This window comes from Pezoporus occidentalis, unplaced genomic scaffold, assembly GCF_034315485.1.
Source record: "Pezoporus occidentalis ecotype Australia unplaced genomic scaffold, CSIRO_AGI_Poc_V1 ctg22, whole genome shotgun sequence".
NCBI classification, from domain to species: Eukaryota; Metazoa; Chordata; class Aves; order Psittaciformes; family Psittacidae; genus Pezoporus; species Pezoporus occidentalis.
In genome coordinates this window covers 2,413,876-2,431,447 of record NW_026914072.1, presented here as the reverse complement: position 1 = coordinate 2,431,447, position 17,572 = coordinate 2,413,876, and the positions used below count along the sequence as shown (strand labels likewise).

General features: G+C 38.9%; 1 protein-coding gene across 1 annotated transcript in view; it reads right to left on the bottom strand.

The window, feature by feature from the left end:
- Positions 1 to 987: 987 nt before the first annotated feature.
- Positions 988 to 17,572, bottom strand: part of CPT1A (carnitine palmitoyltransferase 1A) — a 47,618-nt gene continuing 31,033 nt past the window's right edge. The window contains exons 18-22 of the mRNA XM_062620210.1: positions 4,622 to 4,713; positions 4,009 to 4,080; positions 3,314 to 3,416; positions 1,715 to 1,852; positions 988 to 1,167 (exon numbers count right to left, since the gene is read on the bottom strand). Coding sequence (XP_062476194.1) covers positions 988 to 1,167; positions 1,715 to 1,852; positions 3,314 to 3,416; positions 4,009 to 4,080; positions 4,622 to 4,713 — 585 coding nt within the window. The remainder of the gene's footprint in view (positions 1,168 to 1,714; positions 1,853 to 3,313; positions 3,417 to 4,008; positions 4,081 to 4,621; positions 4,714 to 17,572) is intronic.

Here is a 17,572-nt window from a genome sequence, read left to right as displayed (position 1 = left end):
CTCCATTTAAAATACACAAAATAATATAAAGGGGAGACTACGAAATTCAGTTAAAAGTTGGAATGCACAGAGCTGAGTAAGAGTAGCTGCAGTAGCTGATGTAAGATACATATTTGTAGGAATTTCACTGTGTGATTCAAGCAAAGGCATAACTTAGCACCATCTACCCCATCAATGCACTACCAGAAAGAGAAATTATTAAAGTATTTTAAAACTGGATCATCATAAAGTATTTTTTAAAATGCAATTAAAGTAAGAATTTCAAGGTGATGGTTAACGCAAAGAAGCAAAGAAAATTATGTATGCAAACTGAAAATTTTAAAGCTCCCTAAAATCAATTACGAGTTGGTTTAATTAATTTTGTCATTAACAGGTGCTTCTATTTATTACACAAATGACTATAAACCAATCAAAAATAGAAATTAGGCTACAACTATGTTAGAAAGCATTAACAACATCAGGCTTTCTTAGGATATTTTACAATTCAAATTGTCAACACATAAAATTGGCAGGAGGTGGACGAAAAGAAGAAGAGGTGGGAGAGAAGCAGTGATATAAGCATGCTTATTAACTGAACATCAGAGAAATATTAACAATTTTCTTAGTACTTCTTTGGTCAAGGTTTTGTTAGAAATGAATGCTTGAACACAGAAAAATTTAAGAACAGAGAAACTGAAGGAAAACTAAAGTAGCTAAGGAGGAAAAATGTTCAGAAAATTAAATGTGTGATAAATACATAAATAACTGCTGTTTTGTAAGCAGAACTAATACATATATCCCCAAACTCTGAATACTATCTACTTAAAGTTACTATCTACTTAAAACCTTTCCTTTACATAATGTTTTTATTTATAGAAACAAGATGGTAAATGTTATGTGAAGTGATTTTTTGTATATAGGCCATCTGTCACTATAACAATAAAAATGGCTACACAAAAAATTAATGGAAGCCAGACCAATGAATTATGTATTGCTATTTCCAAATAATCACCTGTCTTTCTTCGATCTGGGTAACATTTTGAATGTTGATGTTAAAACTGGGCTATTTTCTTCATTATTTCCAAAGTCCATGTAGTTTAGCACATTTGACTGGGTTTTTTCATCCGGAGTTTCTTCATAATTTTTGCAACCAATACATTTGCAAATAGAGGAACACATAATTTTAGCCTGGCAAATAAAGAGCACTTAGAATAAAAATTGCATAAATCTTAACCTAAACATAGATTCAAGCAACCATTGCAGCTATACCACCAGGGACTTATTCTAGATGGTCTGGTCTCAGATACACCCAGAGCAAGACCATCAGTATCAATACAGTAAGAAAGCAAGACAGATTTTTTTTCCCATGGATTCTCTGCGGAGATTGATGTTATATACACAGACATATCAGTCATCCAATCAATTTGTGCATAATTCTGCAAGATAACAAAATGTAATGGATGCAAAGAAACTACCAGGATCAGCAGAAAACCATTGCTCATTTCTTTTGGAGCAAGGCATTGATTGAGAGCTCCCAATACCAAAAATTTTAGCTGATCAACTTCAGCGAGATACACTTCTTTAAAGACATGACAAGAAAAAGATGGTGCCTCTTATATCCAAAAAGTATTGTGATGAAAAATGAAAAGAAAGAAATAATTCATTTTAGCAATCACTAGTTACAGAATACAAAGTTAAGGAAGTAACTGATGAGAGGGAAGTTCACCTGACGCACCTCGAAGCACTCACAATAATTCTTGAGGCATTCTGAGCGCTTGCAATTGCATCCTTTGTTATGGTGAGGTTTAATTTCTTTTAGTTCCCTTTTCTTAATCTTTGGCAAGAAAGCTGCTGGGTTTCTATCAAGATATGCCTGAAACAAAAATTGCTAGATTACAAGAAATTCAAAGAAATGTTTTCAGACACCTGAATGACTGTGACACAATGTTTAACAAATATTTCTTACTTTCCACTCTCATTATTGGTTGTATAAAGCCCTTTGATAAAGGAGTCTTCCATGGCATGTGAGAGCAGGAATCAAAGACTGCAGAACACTAAGCCAGCCTGCTTCTACCACAGGAAGAAACTTACATTGCTTTTATGGAATAATCTAAATCTACTAGATCAATCTACTGTTCTCTTGGGACTCATTTTCTTTCACTGCTGATGCCACTTTCACCAGAAATAAGAAGTTCTCAGTGAAAAAAGAATCCTTGCATACATAGTTATATACATCTCAGAAGTTTAAAATAGATCCTCTTTTATTAATGACCCAATACAGAGACTTTCACTCACATCAGCATTGGATTGGAGCAGCAGGTCATGTACTAAGACCTCTCAATGCCATGGACTACTAAAGGACAGGTAAAGAGATTATATACCCTTTATGTGCAATATTTATGGGTGGTACACATATGCTTTCATCAGTGACATAGAAGATCTATCGTGCTTTACAAGATGACACCTACAGCAGTGAAAGGAGTGCTTAGACACCAACAACCCCATCAGCCGAACTACAGACGAGCGTCTGATTTGAAAACTAGTTGTTGCATATTGACAGCAAAAACTGCTGTGGCTTTGACTGGTTGGATGTAGTAAAGTCTAACTCTAATTGGATCAATGTCCTGTACTATCCCAAAATTATGTGAATGATACAAAAACTGTTCTGGAGAGTTGTATACAAGAAGCACAAAGTTGTTCATATATTCTTCGAGCATCAGCAGTAAAAGAATACTTCTCATTATCACTTTAACACGTACAAAACATAATACACGCATTAGATTAAGTAATTGCCCAGATTGTGCTGTTTGATATACGCACAAAAATTAGCCCACATATTATTCTTTGTTTCACTCCATCAGTCTCCAAATGTAGAACCAATCTGCTTCTCACTAGTGCAGGGTTCAGTGCTGCTACCAGCAGAGCCAACTTAACATAGGTCAATCAGAAAGACTAACATGGACAGCTGTAGAAGATCTACCAACAAGAATAATAATTTGGATAGTAATAATTTGTTTCCTTACTGTGTGATTTTGGGATACAATAAATTCTCCTTCAAATGAAAAAAGAAATAATTCTGAAATAAATTTGGGCTTGAATAAAAAATATTATTCATCTAACACATCATTAGGTTTAACCCAAAGTATCAGAAGTTCTATGAAAAAAGGAAAGAAATCCCTAATTTTCTTTATGTAGGAATAATAGAGACAACACTTAGCTTTATTTAGAGTAAAAATAACATATTTCAAATACTGTAACTACTGGAAAAAACAATACCACAGTATTTTTTATACATGAAGCTGACACCAATGTGTACTGTACTCTTTTTTTTCACCTTAATGGCTTTAAATCTCTCAGTTTCATGAAGTTGATTGTTGTAACAGTTCTTGCAGTTGCAGTTGTTGCAAAAATCACCATTGGCAAAGCAATCACAATATCTATGATTAACATGTAAAATAACATAAGAAATTAAAATCTTAACTGTTTTAAGTGTAAATATTTAAATTCTACTTCTAGGCAAAATGTTCAGTTTCTACTAAAGAAAAATGTTCCTTCCTCTGAACTTCAATCACATCCAAACCTAGACAAAGACCCGCTCTCTCTCTCTCTCTTAATTTTACATTTTGTAAAATATACCTACTTTGTCAATGAATCAACCTTTAATTATCATGTGTACATCTTTGTGCATATTATTTATGTACAAAAGCAGCAAGAAAGAAAGAGAAAATCCATTTTAGTATATAGCATTTGCAGCCTACATAGGATTTTCAAGATATGCTCTGAACAATTCTTCTAGCTTCTCTTTTAATTTTCATAATTTGGATTATAAGCAGTCATCTACACCTCTGCACCAAAGTCTGAGCTTGTGTGACACTAGTTTACATCAAATGGGGATCTTTCTAACTCAGTTTCAAATGACTAATTTTTGACATGACATTACCGTTCATTTTAAAGCACACATTTCTACGCTTGTCCTTTCATCATGCACTGTTATAAGCATTTATTAAATGCTGATAAATTATTACTTACAATTTAAGACACTGAGATCTTATGCAGTTACATGGTTTCTTAGACTTTGTAAGCCCTGAACCAAAAGGTAAGCTAAAGAGGTTGGAAAAGGAAAAAAATTAGAAAAAAAAAACCCTAACTACAACTATAATGAAAACTAGTTATTCTATAGCTTTGAAACAATAAATACTGATTTTATTTTTTACACCAATACTGGTGCTACTTAACAAGTGTGTCCTCAGAGAGTACATGAGGAAAAAAGAATAAGCAACCCATAATTTCCTGCTATCCACCACAGCTGCCTGTTGTGCAACTGCAAAGCTCTCTCACCTTTCACACTGGACTTGCATCTTATTTAAAAGTGATCCACAATTAAATATTATTAAAATAAATCCATTAGTGTTAGACATATATGCTAAACATGTGCTGATTAGATTTGGAAACCTAACCTGAAACCCTTTTACATAGTCTGGACCACCAGCATCTGGCATCATGACTAACAAGATACATACAGAAAACACTCTTACAGAACTGCATTTTTGTTACAAGAGAGAAGCAGCTATGCAACATGAAAATGTTATTGCCAGCTTAAAATACAAGTCATTATGGATGTAAGATGTTTCATGAGTCTTACCCCTCTGAAGTTGTTTTCACTAGCCCATGCAGATCTGATTCTAGATCAAATGTGGCAGTGCTAGCTACTGGTTGCAAAGGTACATTTTCAAACTGTTCAAGAGAAAATGCATGTATCCTGTTTATATTATGTAAAAGAAAACAAACCACTTTTGAAAGTTAACAGAAGAAGTAACACAAAGAAAATGCTGCAGGGGATAATGTGAATGCCAAGGTTCCTAATAAAAACAAGTAGAAGTAAAAAGCCATGAAAACAGCATGCATCTCTTCCTGGAAACCATTCAGTATGCCAGGAATCCCAATTCTCCCAATGCAAAGAACCAAGAACAGCTTTCAGTGCTGCAGTATTGGCACGCTAGTTTCAATTTACTGATAATTCTAGGTTTAGTTGCTTTTAATTCCAGTAGTCAATTGAAACTGGCTAGTGACTTGATGTTTTACATTAGGTTAATCTGCAATATGACATCTAATTGGAAGAAGAATAAACAAAATAAAAAAAAAATAATCAGCTCACAGACCAAGAAAACACACTACAGGCCTGTTGTCTCTTCAGACATATGATTAATAAGGACCTGCTTATGTAGAAAGACAAGGGAAGAACAATTAGGATTATGCTGGTACTACGAGTAATAGAGGAATAGTGAATAACTGTAAATAGGAGACTAGCCTATCTTACCATAAAGAAGAGGAAAATTAATATATCTAAAGCAAAAGAAGATATTTAGGAAACAACTGATTTTGGATAAAGCTAGAAAATTACAAGCTTGACTACACCACTGCTCCAGAATGCTTAGTCACCTATTTGCAGATATACCACCTCTAGGGATTAAAGACTCCCTCGGTCATTGTTAATCCTGACCCTTGAGGTTTTTCTTCCTTTTTTTTATAATAGTGGCTGCTATCCACAAACCATTTGGTGTGTTTGTACCAATATCACATCTTCACTTCACACAAATAAAAAGTTAACAAAAAATTGCAGCGATTCTTGCTACCAGCTCTGTTGGAAGTAACACATGAGAAACCAAACATCTGCAAAGACATTCAGTCTTCTGTTCAATTTACATGAACAAAAAATATAAAGACTTAATGACTGTTAAATTCTAAACAGGAGAAAAGAATGCAGAAAAAAACCTACTGGAAGGAAATAGTCCCCTTCTTCTGGTAAAAGTCAATGTGCTTTCCTTCACCCCCAAAGAATCTTAAAAAGTTTATTAGAAATAATATATTCCGTATCATAACAAAATCAAGGTTTCAAAACTGAAATGAATTTATTTTTCTTATGGAAAACAATATTTTTAATTCTGATATTCTAGATAATGTTGAAATCAGAAAACTTTATATGCAGAAAGCATACTGAGCACAGAACCAAACTACCTAAACTGTCTTTAGGAAATGCATACAGTTATTACTACCCAACACAGACTTAACAAGCCTTTTTAAGCAAAGGAAAAAGAGTGTATAGTGAAATTGACAAGTTTAAAGGACAGAGCTTCCTTACCTTTTGCTCACTTAGAACCAGCTCCCCCGGAAGAGGAGAAATCTGCCCCAGTACAGTTGTTACAGCATAGTCCACATCTGAAAAGAAGACCCTTACCTGAAGAACTACCCATGGTGTAAATAATTTCATTTATGCATACAAATTTTTTGAATGAAGCATTCATGTAAATTGGTATCTTCAACTTATTTTGTTAATTAAAAAAATCACCTGAGGCTGTCTGCCTTCTGTTAGCATAGTTCTGAATCCAAACTGACTCTACGATAACCATTGTCAATGAAGGACCTAGAAGTTTTCTCTTCAGAAATGTTTTTTTCATTGCAAAAAAAAAAAACAACCCACGAATAAAAACCTGACCACACAAAAACACCCCTGATAAACCAACCACCAACAATTTTTTGGCTAGGAATTTGACCATAGGCAGTTTTTACTCTATGACATCAAGTAAATTTAAATTCAAATGCCATTGACTTAAAATATTTTGATAAGAAGAACATCAGAAACAATTAAATATATTTATCCTCAGTTCTTATTTTACAAATTTCCAGAGTTCTGAGAGAGCATCTGGAACAGAGGTCTTGAGCTTATGGAAAAAGAAATTACTATGGAGAAACTACTGCTGTAAGAGTAAGTCTTTGTCCTAGAGTAAGTCCTAGTGAAGACCTACATGTAAGTATATGAACATCCTAGCTTTTGCAGAAAAAAAACAGCCAGTAAGATTACAAGTTGAATCTTATACCTGTACTTACTTCCTTCCCAATTAAAGAAGGAAAATGCAAAAGTTTTATTTCTGGACCAAATTCTTTTATTTGATGTAAAAACAGAAGGAAGCTCAAGCAAATAAAAACTAAAAAAAACACATGCCAGTGCATTCCTCCTCAGCTTTTTCTTCTCTACCATTACAGCAAATGAATGAGAGTTTGGATTTTATAAAGGAACATGAGCTTTAACTTGCATGTGCCTGGTTTACTTTTCTGATGGCTTCTGGCAAATATAAGTAAATAGGCTCCATACCTAGAACATCTGCCCAGAAATGCTCGCACTCAGCACCTATTGATATTGAGAGCAGCAATATCTGTGCTTGTATGGTGCTATTAAAAACTTTGTTTTCTCATTGCCATCAAAGTGCACCACTGTCATAAAGTCATAATAATACATAATGAAATAAACAATATTATTAATGTGTTTAAGAAAGCTGTATTTGGGTAAAAAAAATACTTATTTAAATTAAAACTAAACTACACTAAAATACTTTGCTGCTGCTAAGATTAAAGTGAGCAGCTACATTTAAATATCTTTAAGTACCTTTCATTAAACTACTTTCTTTATCTTTAATCACTTTTCATTAAACTACTTTCTTTAAAAAATGATGGTATTTCAAGTTCACATAATTATGTAAATATTAGTGAGACATTCTGAATTCCAAGACTAAAATAGACCCACAGCCCTCAACGCTGCTCCCCGTTAATAAAGAAACAGTGACACACGGTGGCAAACTAGGGTAAATGCAAATGTACGCACGCGTTTGTACTAAACGCGCTTTATATGGGAATATTATATATATATATATATATATAAAATAACTTTCCATAAATTCAGCATATCCTTTACATAATTTTTATTACACTGAAGTGCCTAGCAATTTTCCAGTTGCAAAGTAAAGTAAAATAACAACTGGTGATAGCTACATTATCTTTGACTCACGTCCTGCTGTTGCTGCTTAAGAATATAAACACATTCAGTTGCACATTAACATACTATCTGACAGGCTAGAGATAATTTTAATTTTTATTATACCTGACTGAAGATAATTATGTTGGTTGTGATACTCCGAAATTAGATGGACTGGTTTTAGTTCTTGTGTACCACAACTGTTTATACAGAATGTTTGAGTACCTCCTTCCAGCTGGCAGATAACCTGGAACGAATAAGTAATGATTAGCTTTCATCTAAAAACTATAATTGTAAGCTAAAAAGGTTTTCATAAGAGTACCAGCTGTCTTACAAAGCTGCATAATCACAGACTGGAATCTCTCAAACAAACAGATCATTATGACATTACATGTTTGCTTTTTGCCCCTTAATTTCAATTTAGTTTTTGAAGCAGCTACTGAGATCTAATGCTGTAGCTCCTCAGCCTAGGTGATAGAGATTCCTGATTCTCTAAATTGCTTCACGGGGCTTTATAGAGCTGATTCTAGCTATTTACTAAAGCTGGCTGTGGATTCAGTTCTGTAACCAGAACATGCCATTGAAATTGTTCATGTTTCATTTAATTTATTTAGCTGTAATTTTAAATAAAAACTTTTCCTTTGGATGAAGTAAACTTCGCATTGGGGTTCTTTGTTTCCAGCTGTCAAATAGAAAATAATCTCTATATAAAGTAGCACTATAATGAGATAAATACAGACTCTGAATCCAAGAAAGGCACTGCTTTATTATTTTTGATAGCACATTTACTAACTGTGATTTCCTGAAGTTAATTTTCTCTAGAATACAATTTTGCTATCAATTACAGGATATAATTACCACAGGGTTGCAATCATTTCTGTGTGAACATCTGGATTCCTCCGTTACACTATGCAATCCTAAGAACTTGCAGCCAGAGTCATCAACATTTGAACTCTGAAAAATTGCTCTATCTTGTTGATTCTCAGTAACATTACTAACTGCCTGTCTTATCTCAGGCTGAATTATGAAGTTTTAACACTTAACAGGCATGCTTTAAAATCTACTTTAAATTCCAAGCAAATACAATAAATTTTAAAATTTATTGCCAAAATAATAAGTTTCAAAGTGAGGATTGTATTCAAATATGATACTGAGAATAGTTAACTTACATGTCCTATAGCAGAATGACTTTTGGCTATATTTCAAGTAAAGATATTCTTGAAGAATAACAATGAACAGTAGCATACTTCATAGTAGCAATGGCATTCAGTTTCTCCAACATCACAAAGCATCAATCAATTTCTAAACTGCCTTGGAGAAGTTAGGCAATAGTCACAGCAAATTATGCAAAACAAAAATTAATCTTGAATTATATAACTTAACTGGGGATCATTGGGTATTAGTCTAAGTAAGAAGTAGTCATCTGAGACCGGACTGCAAATTCAGTTATACCTACATTCTAAAATTAACTTCTGCTATGGTGATCAACTACTGTATGTCATGGCATTTCAGAAATCTCCCTTTCATGAAATACCTGAATTTCTCAAATTTGTCTTGCATATATCAATGAAATTACATTTGAAAAATTCGGGCATTTTAAGAGACTAAGTTGCAAAGAACATTCTGCCCTTCTACTCTGCTCTGGTGAGACCCCACCTGGAGTACTGTGTCCAACTCTGGAGTCCTGAGTACAAGAAAGATACGGAGCCTCTAAGTACTTAAAAGAAAGATGGGGAGAGACTTTTTAGCAGGGCCTGTTGCGACAGGACAAGGGGTGATGGGTTTAAACTAAAAGAGGGAAGATTCAGGCTGGACATGAGGAAGAATTTTTTTACAATGAGCGTGGTAAAATACTGGCACAGATTGCCCAGAGAGGTGCTAGATGCGCCATCCCTGGAGACATTTAAGGCCAGGCTGGATGCGATTCTGGGCAACCTGACCTAGCTGAAGATGTCCCTGCTCGTTGCAGAGGGTTGGACTAGATGACCTTTGAAGTTCCTTCCAATCCAAACTGATCCAACCCATCCTCTGATTCTACCTCTCCATAGGCCAGGAATGTTAATGTAAAAGCCAGATTTTCACCCTTAACTCTGTTTCTTCATATGCACTGCACATGGGATAAAGGCTCAAATACCAGTCAGCTGTCCAGTGGCATTTGGCAGAGTCCCACTGGGTTTAGGTGGCCTTAGAAGTCTCATACACACACACCCCCAAGCAACTGGCCTGAACTGGAATGAGAATGTGCAGATGGCTAAGAGGAGGAGCCAGCAGGAATAGAAAAAGAAGAAAATTCCAGGTGCTATTCTTCCTTCCTCCACAGTGTAGCAGTGTAAGAAATCTACAGAGCAACATTTTTCTTTCCCTCTCTTTTCTGAACAGATCAGATAAGACAGTGTTGGAAAGAACCTTTTACCCTCTGGCACAGAATAAATCACATTTTAGATATTCAACACTTGGACAGATCCTTCCAATAATAATAAAATCTTGCATGCATACTTACTATTTCATCATAGACAGAAGCACTAGTCTGAGGTAAGCCATAGATATCACTCGCAGATTCTAGAACATAAAATAAAGCATGTTTTATTTATAAAAAGATCAGTGTTTTATACCAAGAACTCCTTTACAGGATCAATGAAAGACATTCTGGTGTCCCTACATTACATTCTTGTAAAAGAACTATTTAATATTCTTTTGTAACAGGCTTGCTGGGAAAAACAGGCTTCATTTGGGGTCTTTTTGATGTCTTTAAAAGGTTTATTGTGATTATTTTGTAGAATTTATTTAGCTTCAAGATAAACTGCCTTGTAAGATCAAGCCTAGCAGTCAGTTTAACCCTGAGCAGGACAGTGAACAGGTCAAGGGCAGAATATACCAAACACCTGCTCACAAGCTTAATGTCATCAGCAGCGTCAGTACAAACCACCCAATTTTCATAACCGCTGGTCAAACTTCAAAGTGAAATAAAAACATTGTTCAACTTAATAAAAAATAAAAAATGTCCTGCAAGAAGGAATATATTCTTCACAGTCACCTGAAGGAACTGGGGAGAAAATTAAAAGGAAGACTGAACTAAGTGGTTGAAGCAACATCAACACACATGATCAAACAGTGATCCAATCTCCTTTCAAACATCTTAGTTATATCTACATTACCAGAGAGGCTCATACTACGATTTGCCAAATTGCACAATTAACATATTTAGCTGTTTAAATCCTTCCTTAAGCTTATAACAGGAGGAAAAAAAAAAAAAAAAGTCCTTCCCAGTCACTTTGGGAACTTACCATTTAAGCAATTTGTCAAGTTTTCTAACTGCATAGTACTCTTTGGGATTCCTTCAAATTGGTCAGAACAAATATCTTCATTCTCACCTGCAACTGGAGGTATGAATGATCTGAACACCTGAAGAAAAGAATGTTTTATTTCTAACTATTTTATGTAGGATTCATTTTTGAAAAGCAAAATGAATAAACAAAAATCTGCCTTAAAGTTACCTTGGAAATTGGGAGTTATTTAGATTTTCATTATATAATTAAGCACATAAATGCTGCAGCCCACTGAGCATTACCAGATACCATCTTATACTTAGAATATTATTTCTGCTTTTTCTGTTCAAAATACAGTTATGGTTTAGATCTAATGCATTTATAACTATAATAGCATACTTAATACCTACAAGTGTATTTTCAAAATCAAACCAAACTAACAGAAAATGGAACAAAACCAGAAATCAACAATTTTCTAGTTTCAAATTAGAATTGAGGTTGCTCAGACTAGAAAATCTGTTCTCTGTGTGTGCTGTGCTTCCTCTTCATATTGACAGCAGTTTAGGAGGGAAAGCAAGCAGCATTGAAACAATCGATCAGCTTGCTTTCTTTCAATAAAATTATTTATAATCTCGTGGAATTTTGTCCTAATCCTTCAAGAAACAGGGCAGATTAAGGAAACCTGCAGATTTAGTATGATGAACTGTAAGGATACTAGAAAGAGAGCTGGTCAGAAAGATTCTTTTTCTAAATTTCATTTTCAGCTCCTTGTACAGAGACTAACAAATTTTCCCTATCTTCAATTTAACTTTGAAGAAAGCAACTGTTATTTCTTAATCACATCTTTATTTTCTAGAGGATTCCACCAGTCTTTTGTATCTTAATAACATTTCAAAAGATTGAAGGTCTCGATTATTAAACAACTACTAAAAATACTGAGTGCTGTGTGTGTCCTGAGCATTATTGTGTGTAAAAAACCTTCCAAGCCAGAGATACTTCAAAACTATATCGTAATCTGAAATCAAAAAGAAAACCAGAACACGTAAGGTAACTATCACAGCAAACCTCAAACACCTCAGGGTGAAACACCACTAGGAAACACACTGGGCTGGGTAGCAGTCATTTCTGTGACAGAACTTTTCCTGCACAGGCAGCCCCACTGTGTGTAGTAGGTTACTGCAAGGGAAAATCAGACGTGATTTTCAACAAAGTGATTTTTGTGAGGCTTTTAGTGCTTTTCATTTTGCAATCTGAGAACAGCACCATTTGTCAAAATATTTATGTGAAAAAAAGTCAATGGGTATGCTTAATTATTGCAAGATAGCCTCACAAAGGAAGTTATCTTGAGACCTCAGTGCCCCTTTAGAAGCAGGTGGATTTTGTCCTGTGAGCATCACAAGAAGCTTTATGCTCCGTACCTTTCTAGATAGTAATTGATCAAACATAGAAAATGTAACTTCAAACTATAAACTACCAAACATTGAAAGCAATAGGAAACCCTTCTCTTACGAAACTACTTTCCCCATGAAGACTTAACATCTCCAGCTGCAGTTTACTGCTGCAAATAAGTTACTTTTTAACTCATTTGGACTACAGATTTTAAGATGACCTGTGGAACTAAAGAACAAAAGTTAATATTCTATTTGTACTTTGCACAACTGTCTTAATAGTTGCTAATACAGACAGTAGTATACAAAACCAAAGCGGGCGCATGTGTGACATGATAAAGTTCTTTTAATAAGAAAAATAACTACCCAGCCACTTAAAAATATGGTTCATAACATTGACAAAAAAGAACTACAGTCAGAACCATATTTCAACTGCATGCTACTTCTAGCAATATAAACTAGAAATTAATTTCTGTATTTACTACTAAGTTTGTTCTAGTAAAAAATGTTAACTTAACTTTAAACATTATTTGGTTCTCGCATAAGTTTTAATGTGGCAATTCCCCACATGTAATCACAAACAAGCATGAATGTATGAAAATTCCTATTTCACTTAATCTTACTGGTATCTCCCTGACATTCTGACTGGCTGTTCCTTCAGGACAGAAAATGCTTGAAGTTGGAACACTGCGATTTTTATTCTGCATCAGTACAGAAGAAAGAAGGGGGACACCATTTGAAGGCAGGTAAGGCGAATGCATATGTTCAGCTTCTTCTGGAGGATTTAAATCCCTGTATTTTTCAAGATCCTCATCACAGCTGTTGTTTCCATGTGGCTGTTCTTCAACTTTTATTACTGTATCTTGATTTTCACTGGCAAGTGGATACTTGAAGTGATCTAACAAAGTATCTTCCACATTTACAGTGCGTAAATGATTGTCTTGACTAGAGCACAATCCTTCTTCAATGGGATTATTAATTACTACAGTTTCCAGATTTAAGTTTTCAGAACTAACAGGACTATTTTGACTAAATATTACAGTCACAAGCCCACTGTCTATTATATCAAAGGATTTCTCCATACTCATGGACATACTGTCAATGGCTTCCTTTTTTTTTTTTTCCCATTGAAGATAATTAAATTTTATATTTTTATATTCTTCTGAATAGTTTTTCTATCTAGGAGTGAACAAAATAGTCTTAATCAAACAACATGCACATATAATAATGAGGATTAACCCAATTAACACAAAACTGTGGAATTTATAATCTAGAAGAGGTTGTTGGGGTTCTGAATCTGTCAGAAAATGCAAGCCACCATGCCAACACAAACCAACTGCTTTTACCAGAGCACATTCTTTGTGCATTTTGAACACATTAACAGCATTCAGACTTAAATCAGAATTTTACTACTTGGCTTTAGTAGCCAAAAAAAAAAAAATAAAAATTGATGTAGTACGCTTAGACAGTGTCCTGGGTTCAGCAGTAGCACTCATTTTTCCCCTTCTTGGTAGCTGGTGCAGTGCAATGTTTTGACTTTCAGCTCGGGAACAGAGCTGATAACAAGCGATGTTTTGGTTTGGCCAAGGACTTTGTGAGCCTCATGCTCTGCCAGGGAGGAGGGGAAGGCGGGAGGAAGCAGAGACAGGACACCTGACCCAAACTGACCAAAGAGGTATTCCATACCACAGCACGTCATGCCCAGGATGTGACTGGGAGTTAGCCGGAAGGGCTGGGAGACTGCAGGGTTGGAGGAGGTATCGGTTGGAGCTTGGTCGGGCTGGGGGGTGCGAGTTATCGGTTGGCTGGTGGTGAGATGTTGTATTCTCTTCCCTTGTTATCATTGATGGTAGCAGTAGTGATTTGTGTTATACCTTAGTTACTAAACTGTTCTTATCTCAACCCGTGGGAGTTGCATTCTTTTCGATTCTCCTCTCCGTCCCTCCGAGAGCAGGGGGAGGGCAAGAAAGGGGGGGAAGTGAGCGAACGAGTTACCTGACTGGGTTTAAACCACGACAGTTCTTTTTGGCGCCCAACGTGGGGCACGAAGGGTTGAGATAACGACAGATTTGACTGGATTAATAGTCACTCGTCACAATGCTGATGTATTGGCTCTCAGAGTTGTTTTGCTTGATCTCGCAGCTTCAGAATGTTGTAACTTACGTAGAGCCGGTATTTGCTGTGATAGTGTTTATCAAGTATGGGGCCTGGGCTAAGGTTCTTGTCTCACTGTGCTTTATGGCAATGGCTTGTAATACGGGTGGGCTCCAGCAGCAGGGCGGGACGGACGTGGCCGTAGACTTGTACCTGGTCCTCCGGCTGCTCTTCACCGTCCTGGCCCTCACCCTACTCTCCATCTTCGTGAGGCTGCGGGGAGCCGAGGGGGAGCGGCCCCGGGAGCCGGCGGCTGCTGAAGCGGCCCGGGAGAGCGGCCCCGGGGACCAAGCGGCGGCGGGAGCGGGGCCGGAGGCCGCGGGGGGACGGCTGCCGGTGGAGGAGGTCGGGGCGGTCGAGGAGCAGAAGGAGGCGGCTGCCGAGCAGCGGGAGAAGGCGGCGGAGGAGCCGAGCCTCGCGGAAGAGCCGAGCCCCGCGGAGGAGCCGAGCCCCGCGGCCGAGCCGAGCCCCGCGACGGCCGAGAGCGTTTCCCGGAAGCCGCCCGCCGAGCCCCAGGAGGATGCAGGAGACCACGCAGCATTTCCCAGCAAGGCAGAGGAGGAAGAGCTGGACTCAGGAAAAGAGAAGCTGGTGGTGGGAGAGCCGGCAAGCACAGCAGCTACACCAGCCCCAGTGACAAGTACAGCAGCATCGTTTGAGAGTTCTGGAGGTTTTGAATGGCCTTTGGGTGTCCTTGGGACCTGCCTGCTGATTGTGATGGGGATCAGCATGTTGGCACACACACAGGCTGTGTTCTACCCACAACCATTTTGTCTGATCTCAAAGGTTAAGCAGAGTCAGGTTTGGGTCTTGTCTGGGGTTAGACGACAATATAGGGTGACCAAGAGGTTTTTCCCAAGGCTGGACAGCCAGGAGTGGCAGGGTGTGTGCGACAGTATGGGCAAGTATCTAGTCCACTGGGCCCCTCCAGTGCTTTGGAAGCGTCGGAGATGGAAGGCAGCTGCATGGAGTCGCCAGCAACAAGCTGCAGAAACTGCTTAAGGGGACAGTGAATTATTTTAAGCCTGGTGGGCCCATGGCACTTCAGGCCATCAGAGCAGAGATGCAACACAGAGATGGACTCATGATCGAGGGGTGGACTTAGCAATGGACACTATTGCCCAGGTTATTCACGAGTGTGAACACTGCACACAGTCTCTCCTGCTCTCGAAGACTGTTACAAGAGATGGAGCCTGACATCATGGACCAGATGAACTCAGCAGCTTTATAGGGGACTGGTCCATGCACTAAGATAAGAGTGCACTGAGATAAGAGTGATGGTATATTGAAAATGTGGGATATGAGCATGACGTGAATGGTATGGAATAAGGGGTGGATAATGTCCTGGGTTCAGCAGTAGCACTCATTTTTCCCCTTCTTGGTAGCTGGTGCAGTGCAATGTTTTGACTTTCAGCTCGGGAACAGAGCTGATAACAAGCGATGTTTTGGTTTGGCCAAGGACTTTGTGAGCCTCATGCTCTGCCAGGGAGGAGGGGAAGGCGGGAGGAAGCAGAGACAGGACACCTGACCCAAACTGACCAAAGAGGTATTCCATACCACAGCACGTCATGCCCAGGATGTGACTGGGAGTTAGCCGGAAGGGCTGGGAGACTGCAGGGTTGGAGGAGGTATCGGTTGGAGCTTGGTCGGGCTGGGGGGTGCGAGTTATCGGTTGGCTGGTGGTGAGATGATGTATTCTCTTCCCTTGTTATTTCCTTTATCATTATTATCACTGGTGGTAGCAGTAGTGATTTGTGTTATACCTTAGTTACTAAACTGTTCTTATCTCAACCCGTGGGAGTTGCATTCTTTTCGATTCTCCTCTCCGTCCCTCCGAGAGCAGGGGGAGGGCAAGAAAGGGGGGGAAGTGAGCGAACGAGTTACCTGACTGGGTTTAAACCACGACAGACAGCTTGGCTGGGAGAGCTGGGCTTGTTCAGCCTGGAGAAGAGAAGGCTCCAGGGATAGCTCAGAGCAGCTTCCAGTGCCTAAAGGGGCTGACAAGAAACCTGGAGAGGGGCTTTTGACAAGGACTTGTATTGACATGACAAAGAGGAATGGCTTTAAACCGACAGAGGGGAGATTCAGATTATATACACAGAAGAAGTTCTTCCCTGTGAGGGTGCTGAGGCCCTGGCACAGGTTGCCCAGAGAAGCTGTGGCTGCCCCATCCCTGGCAGTGTTCAAGACCAGGCTGGACAGGGCTTGGAGCAACCTGGTCTAGTGGAAGGTGTCCCTGCCCATGGCAGGGGGTTGGAACCGAATAAGCTTTAAGGACCCTTCCAACCAAACCATTCTGTGAATTTATGATAATTATAGTTTTAAGTTTGTATCAGTAAATAGCACAATAAGACCAAACTTTATCTGCCATGCCACCATTCCAATAAGCAATGTGAGCCAAAGCATCTCTCCCTCGTGCACCACGAGGCCCCGTTATGAAAACATGGGCCAAAATACCCCTGTACTGCCACCACCGCTGTTCCTAGGTTCAGACCTAGCCAATATGGGGAGGGCGAAGCCGCCCATGCTTCCGGCCCGGCAGCTGTCAGCGCTGAGAGCTCTCTGACCCACATGCACCGACCACCACTGCCACCGGGGCTGGAGAGGGAGCCGAGCCCCGGCCGCCCTGCCGCCTCCCCCAGCAGGTCCTCCGGCGGAGCGGGGCGAGGCTCCGGCCGCTCACCCTGCGCCACAGCGGCTCCTCCAGCCCCGCGCGGCGCGACTTTAACGGACGCGACGTGACCGGAGGGCGTGCGCGCGGCGGGGCGCTGCTCGCAACGCGCACAGAGCGCCCGGAGGCTTGTTCGTTAGGATGTAGCGTATAGTCCGGGTGGGAAACCACACCGCGGTACAAGGAGGCAGAGAGGAACCAGGACCCCGGCACCGAGTAGGGGCTGTGTGTTATTACCCATGAGGAAGAATGCATTAGTGAGAGCACACCCAAGTACTGTGTCCAGTGCTGAGGCAGCGTCGTACTG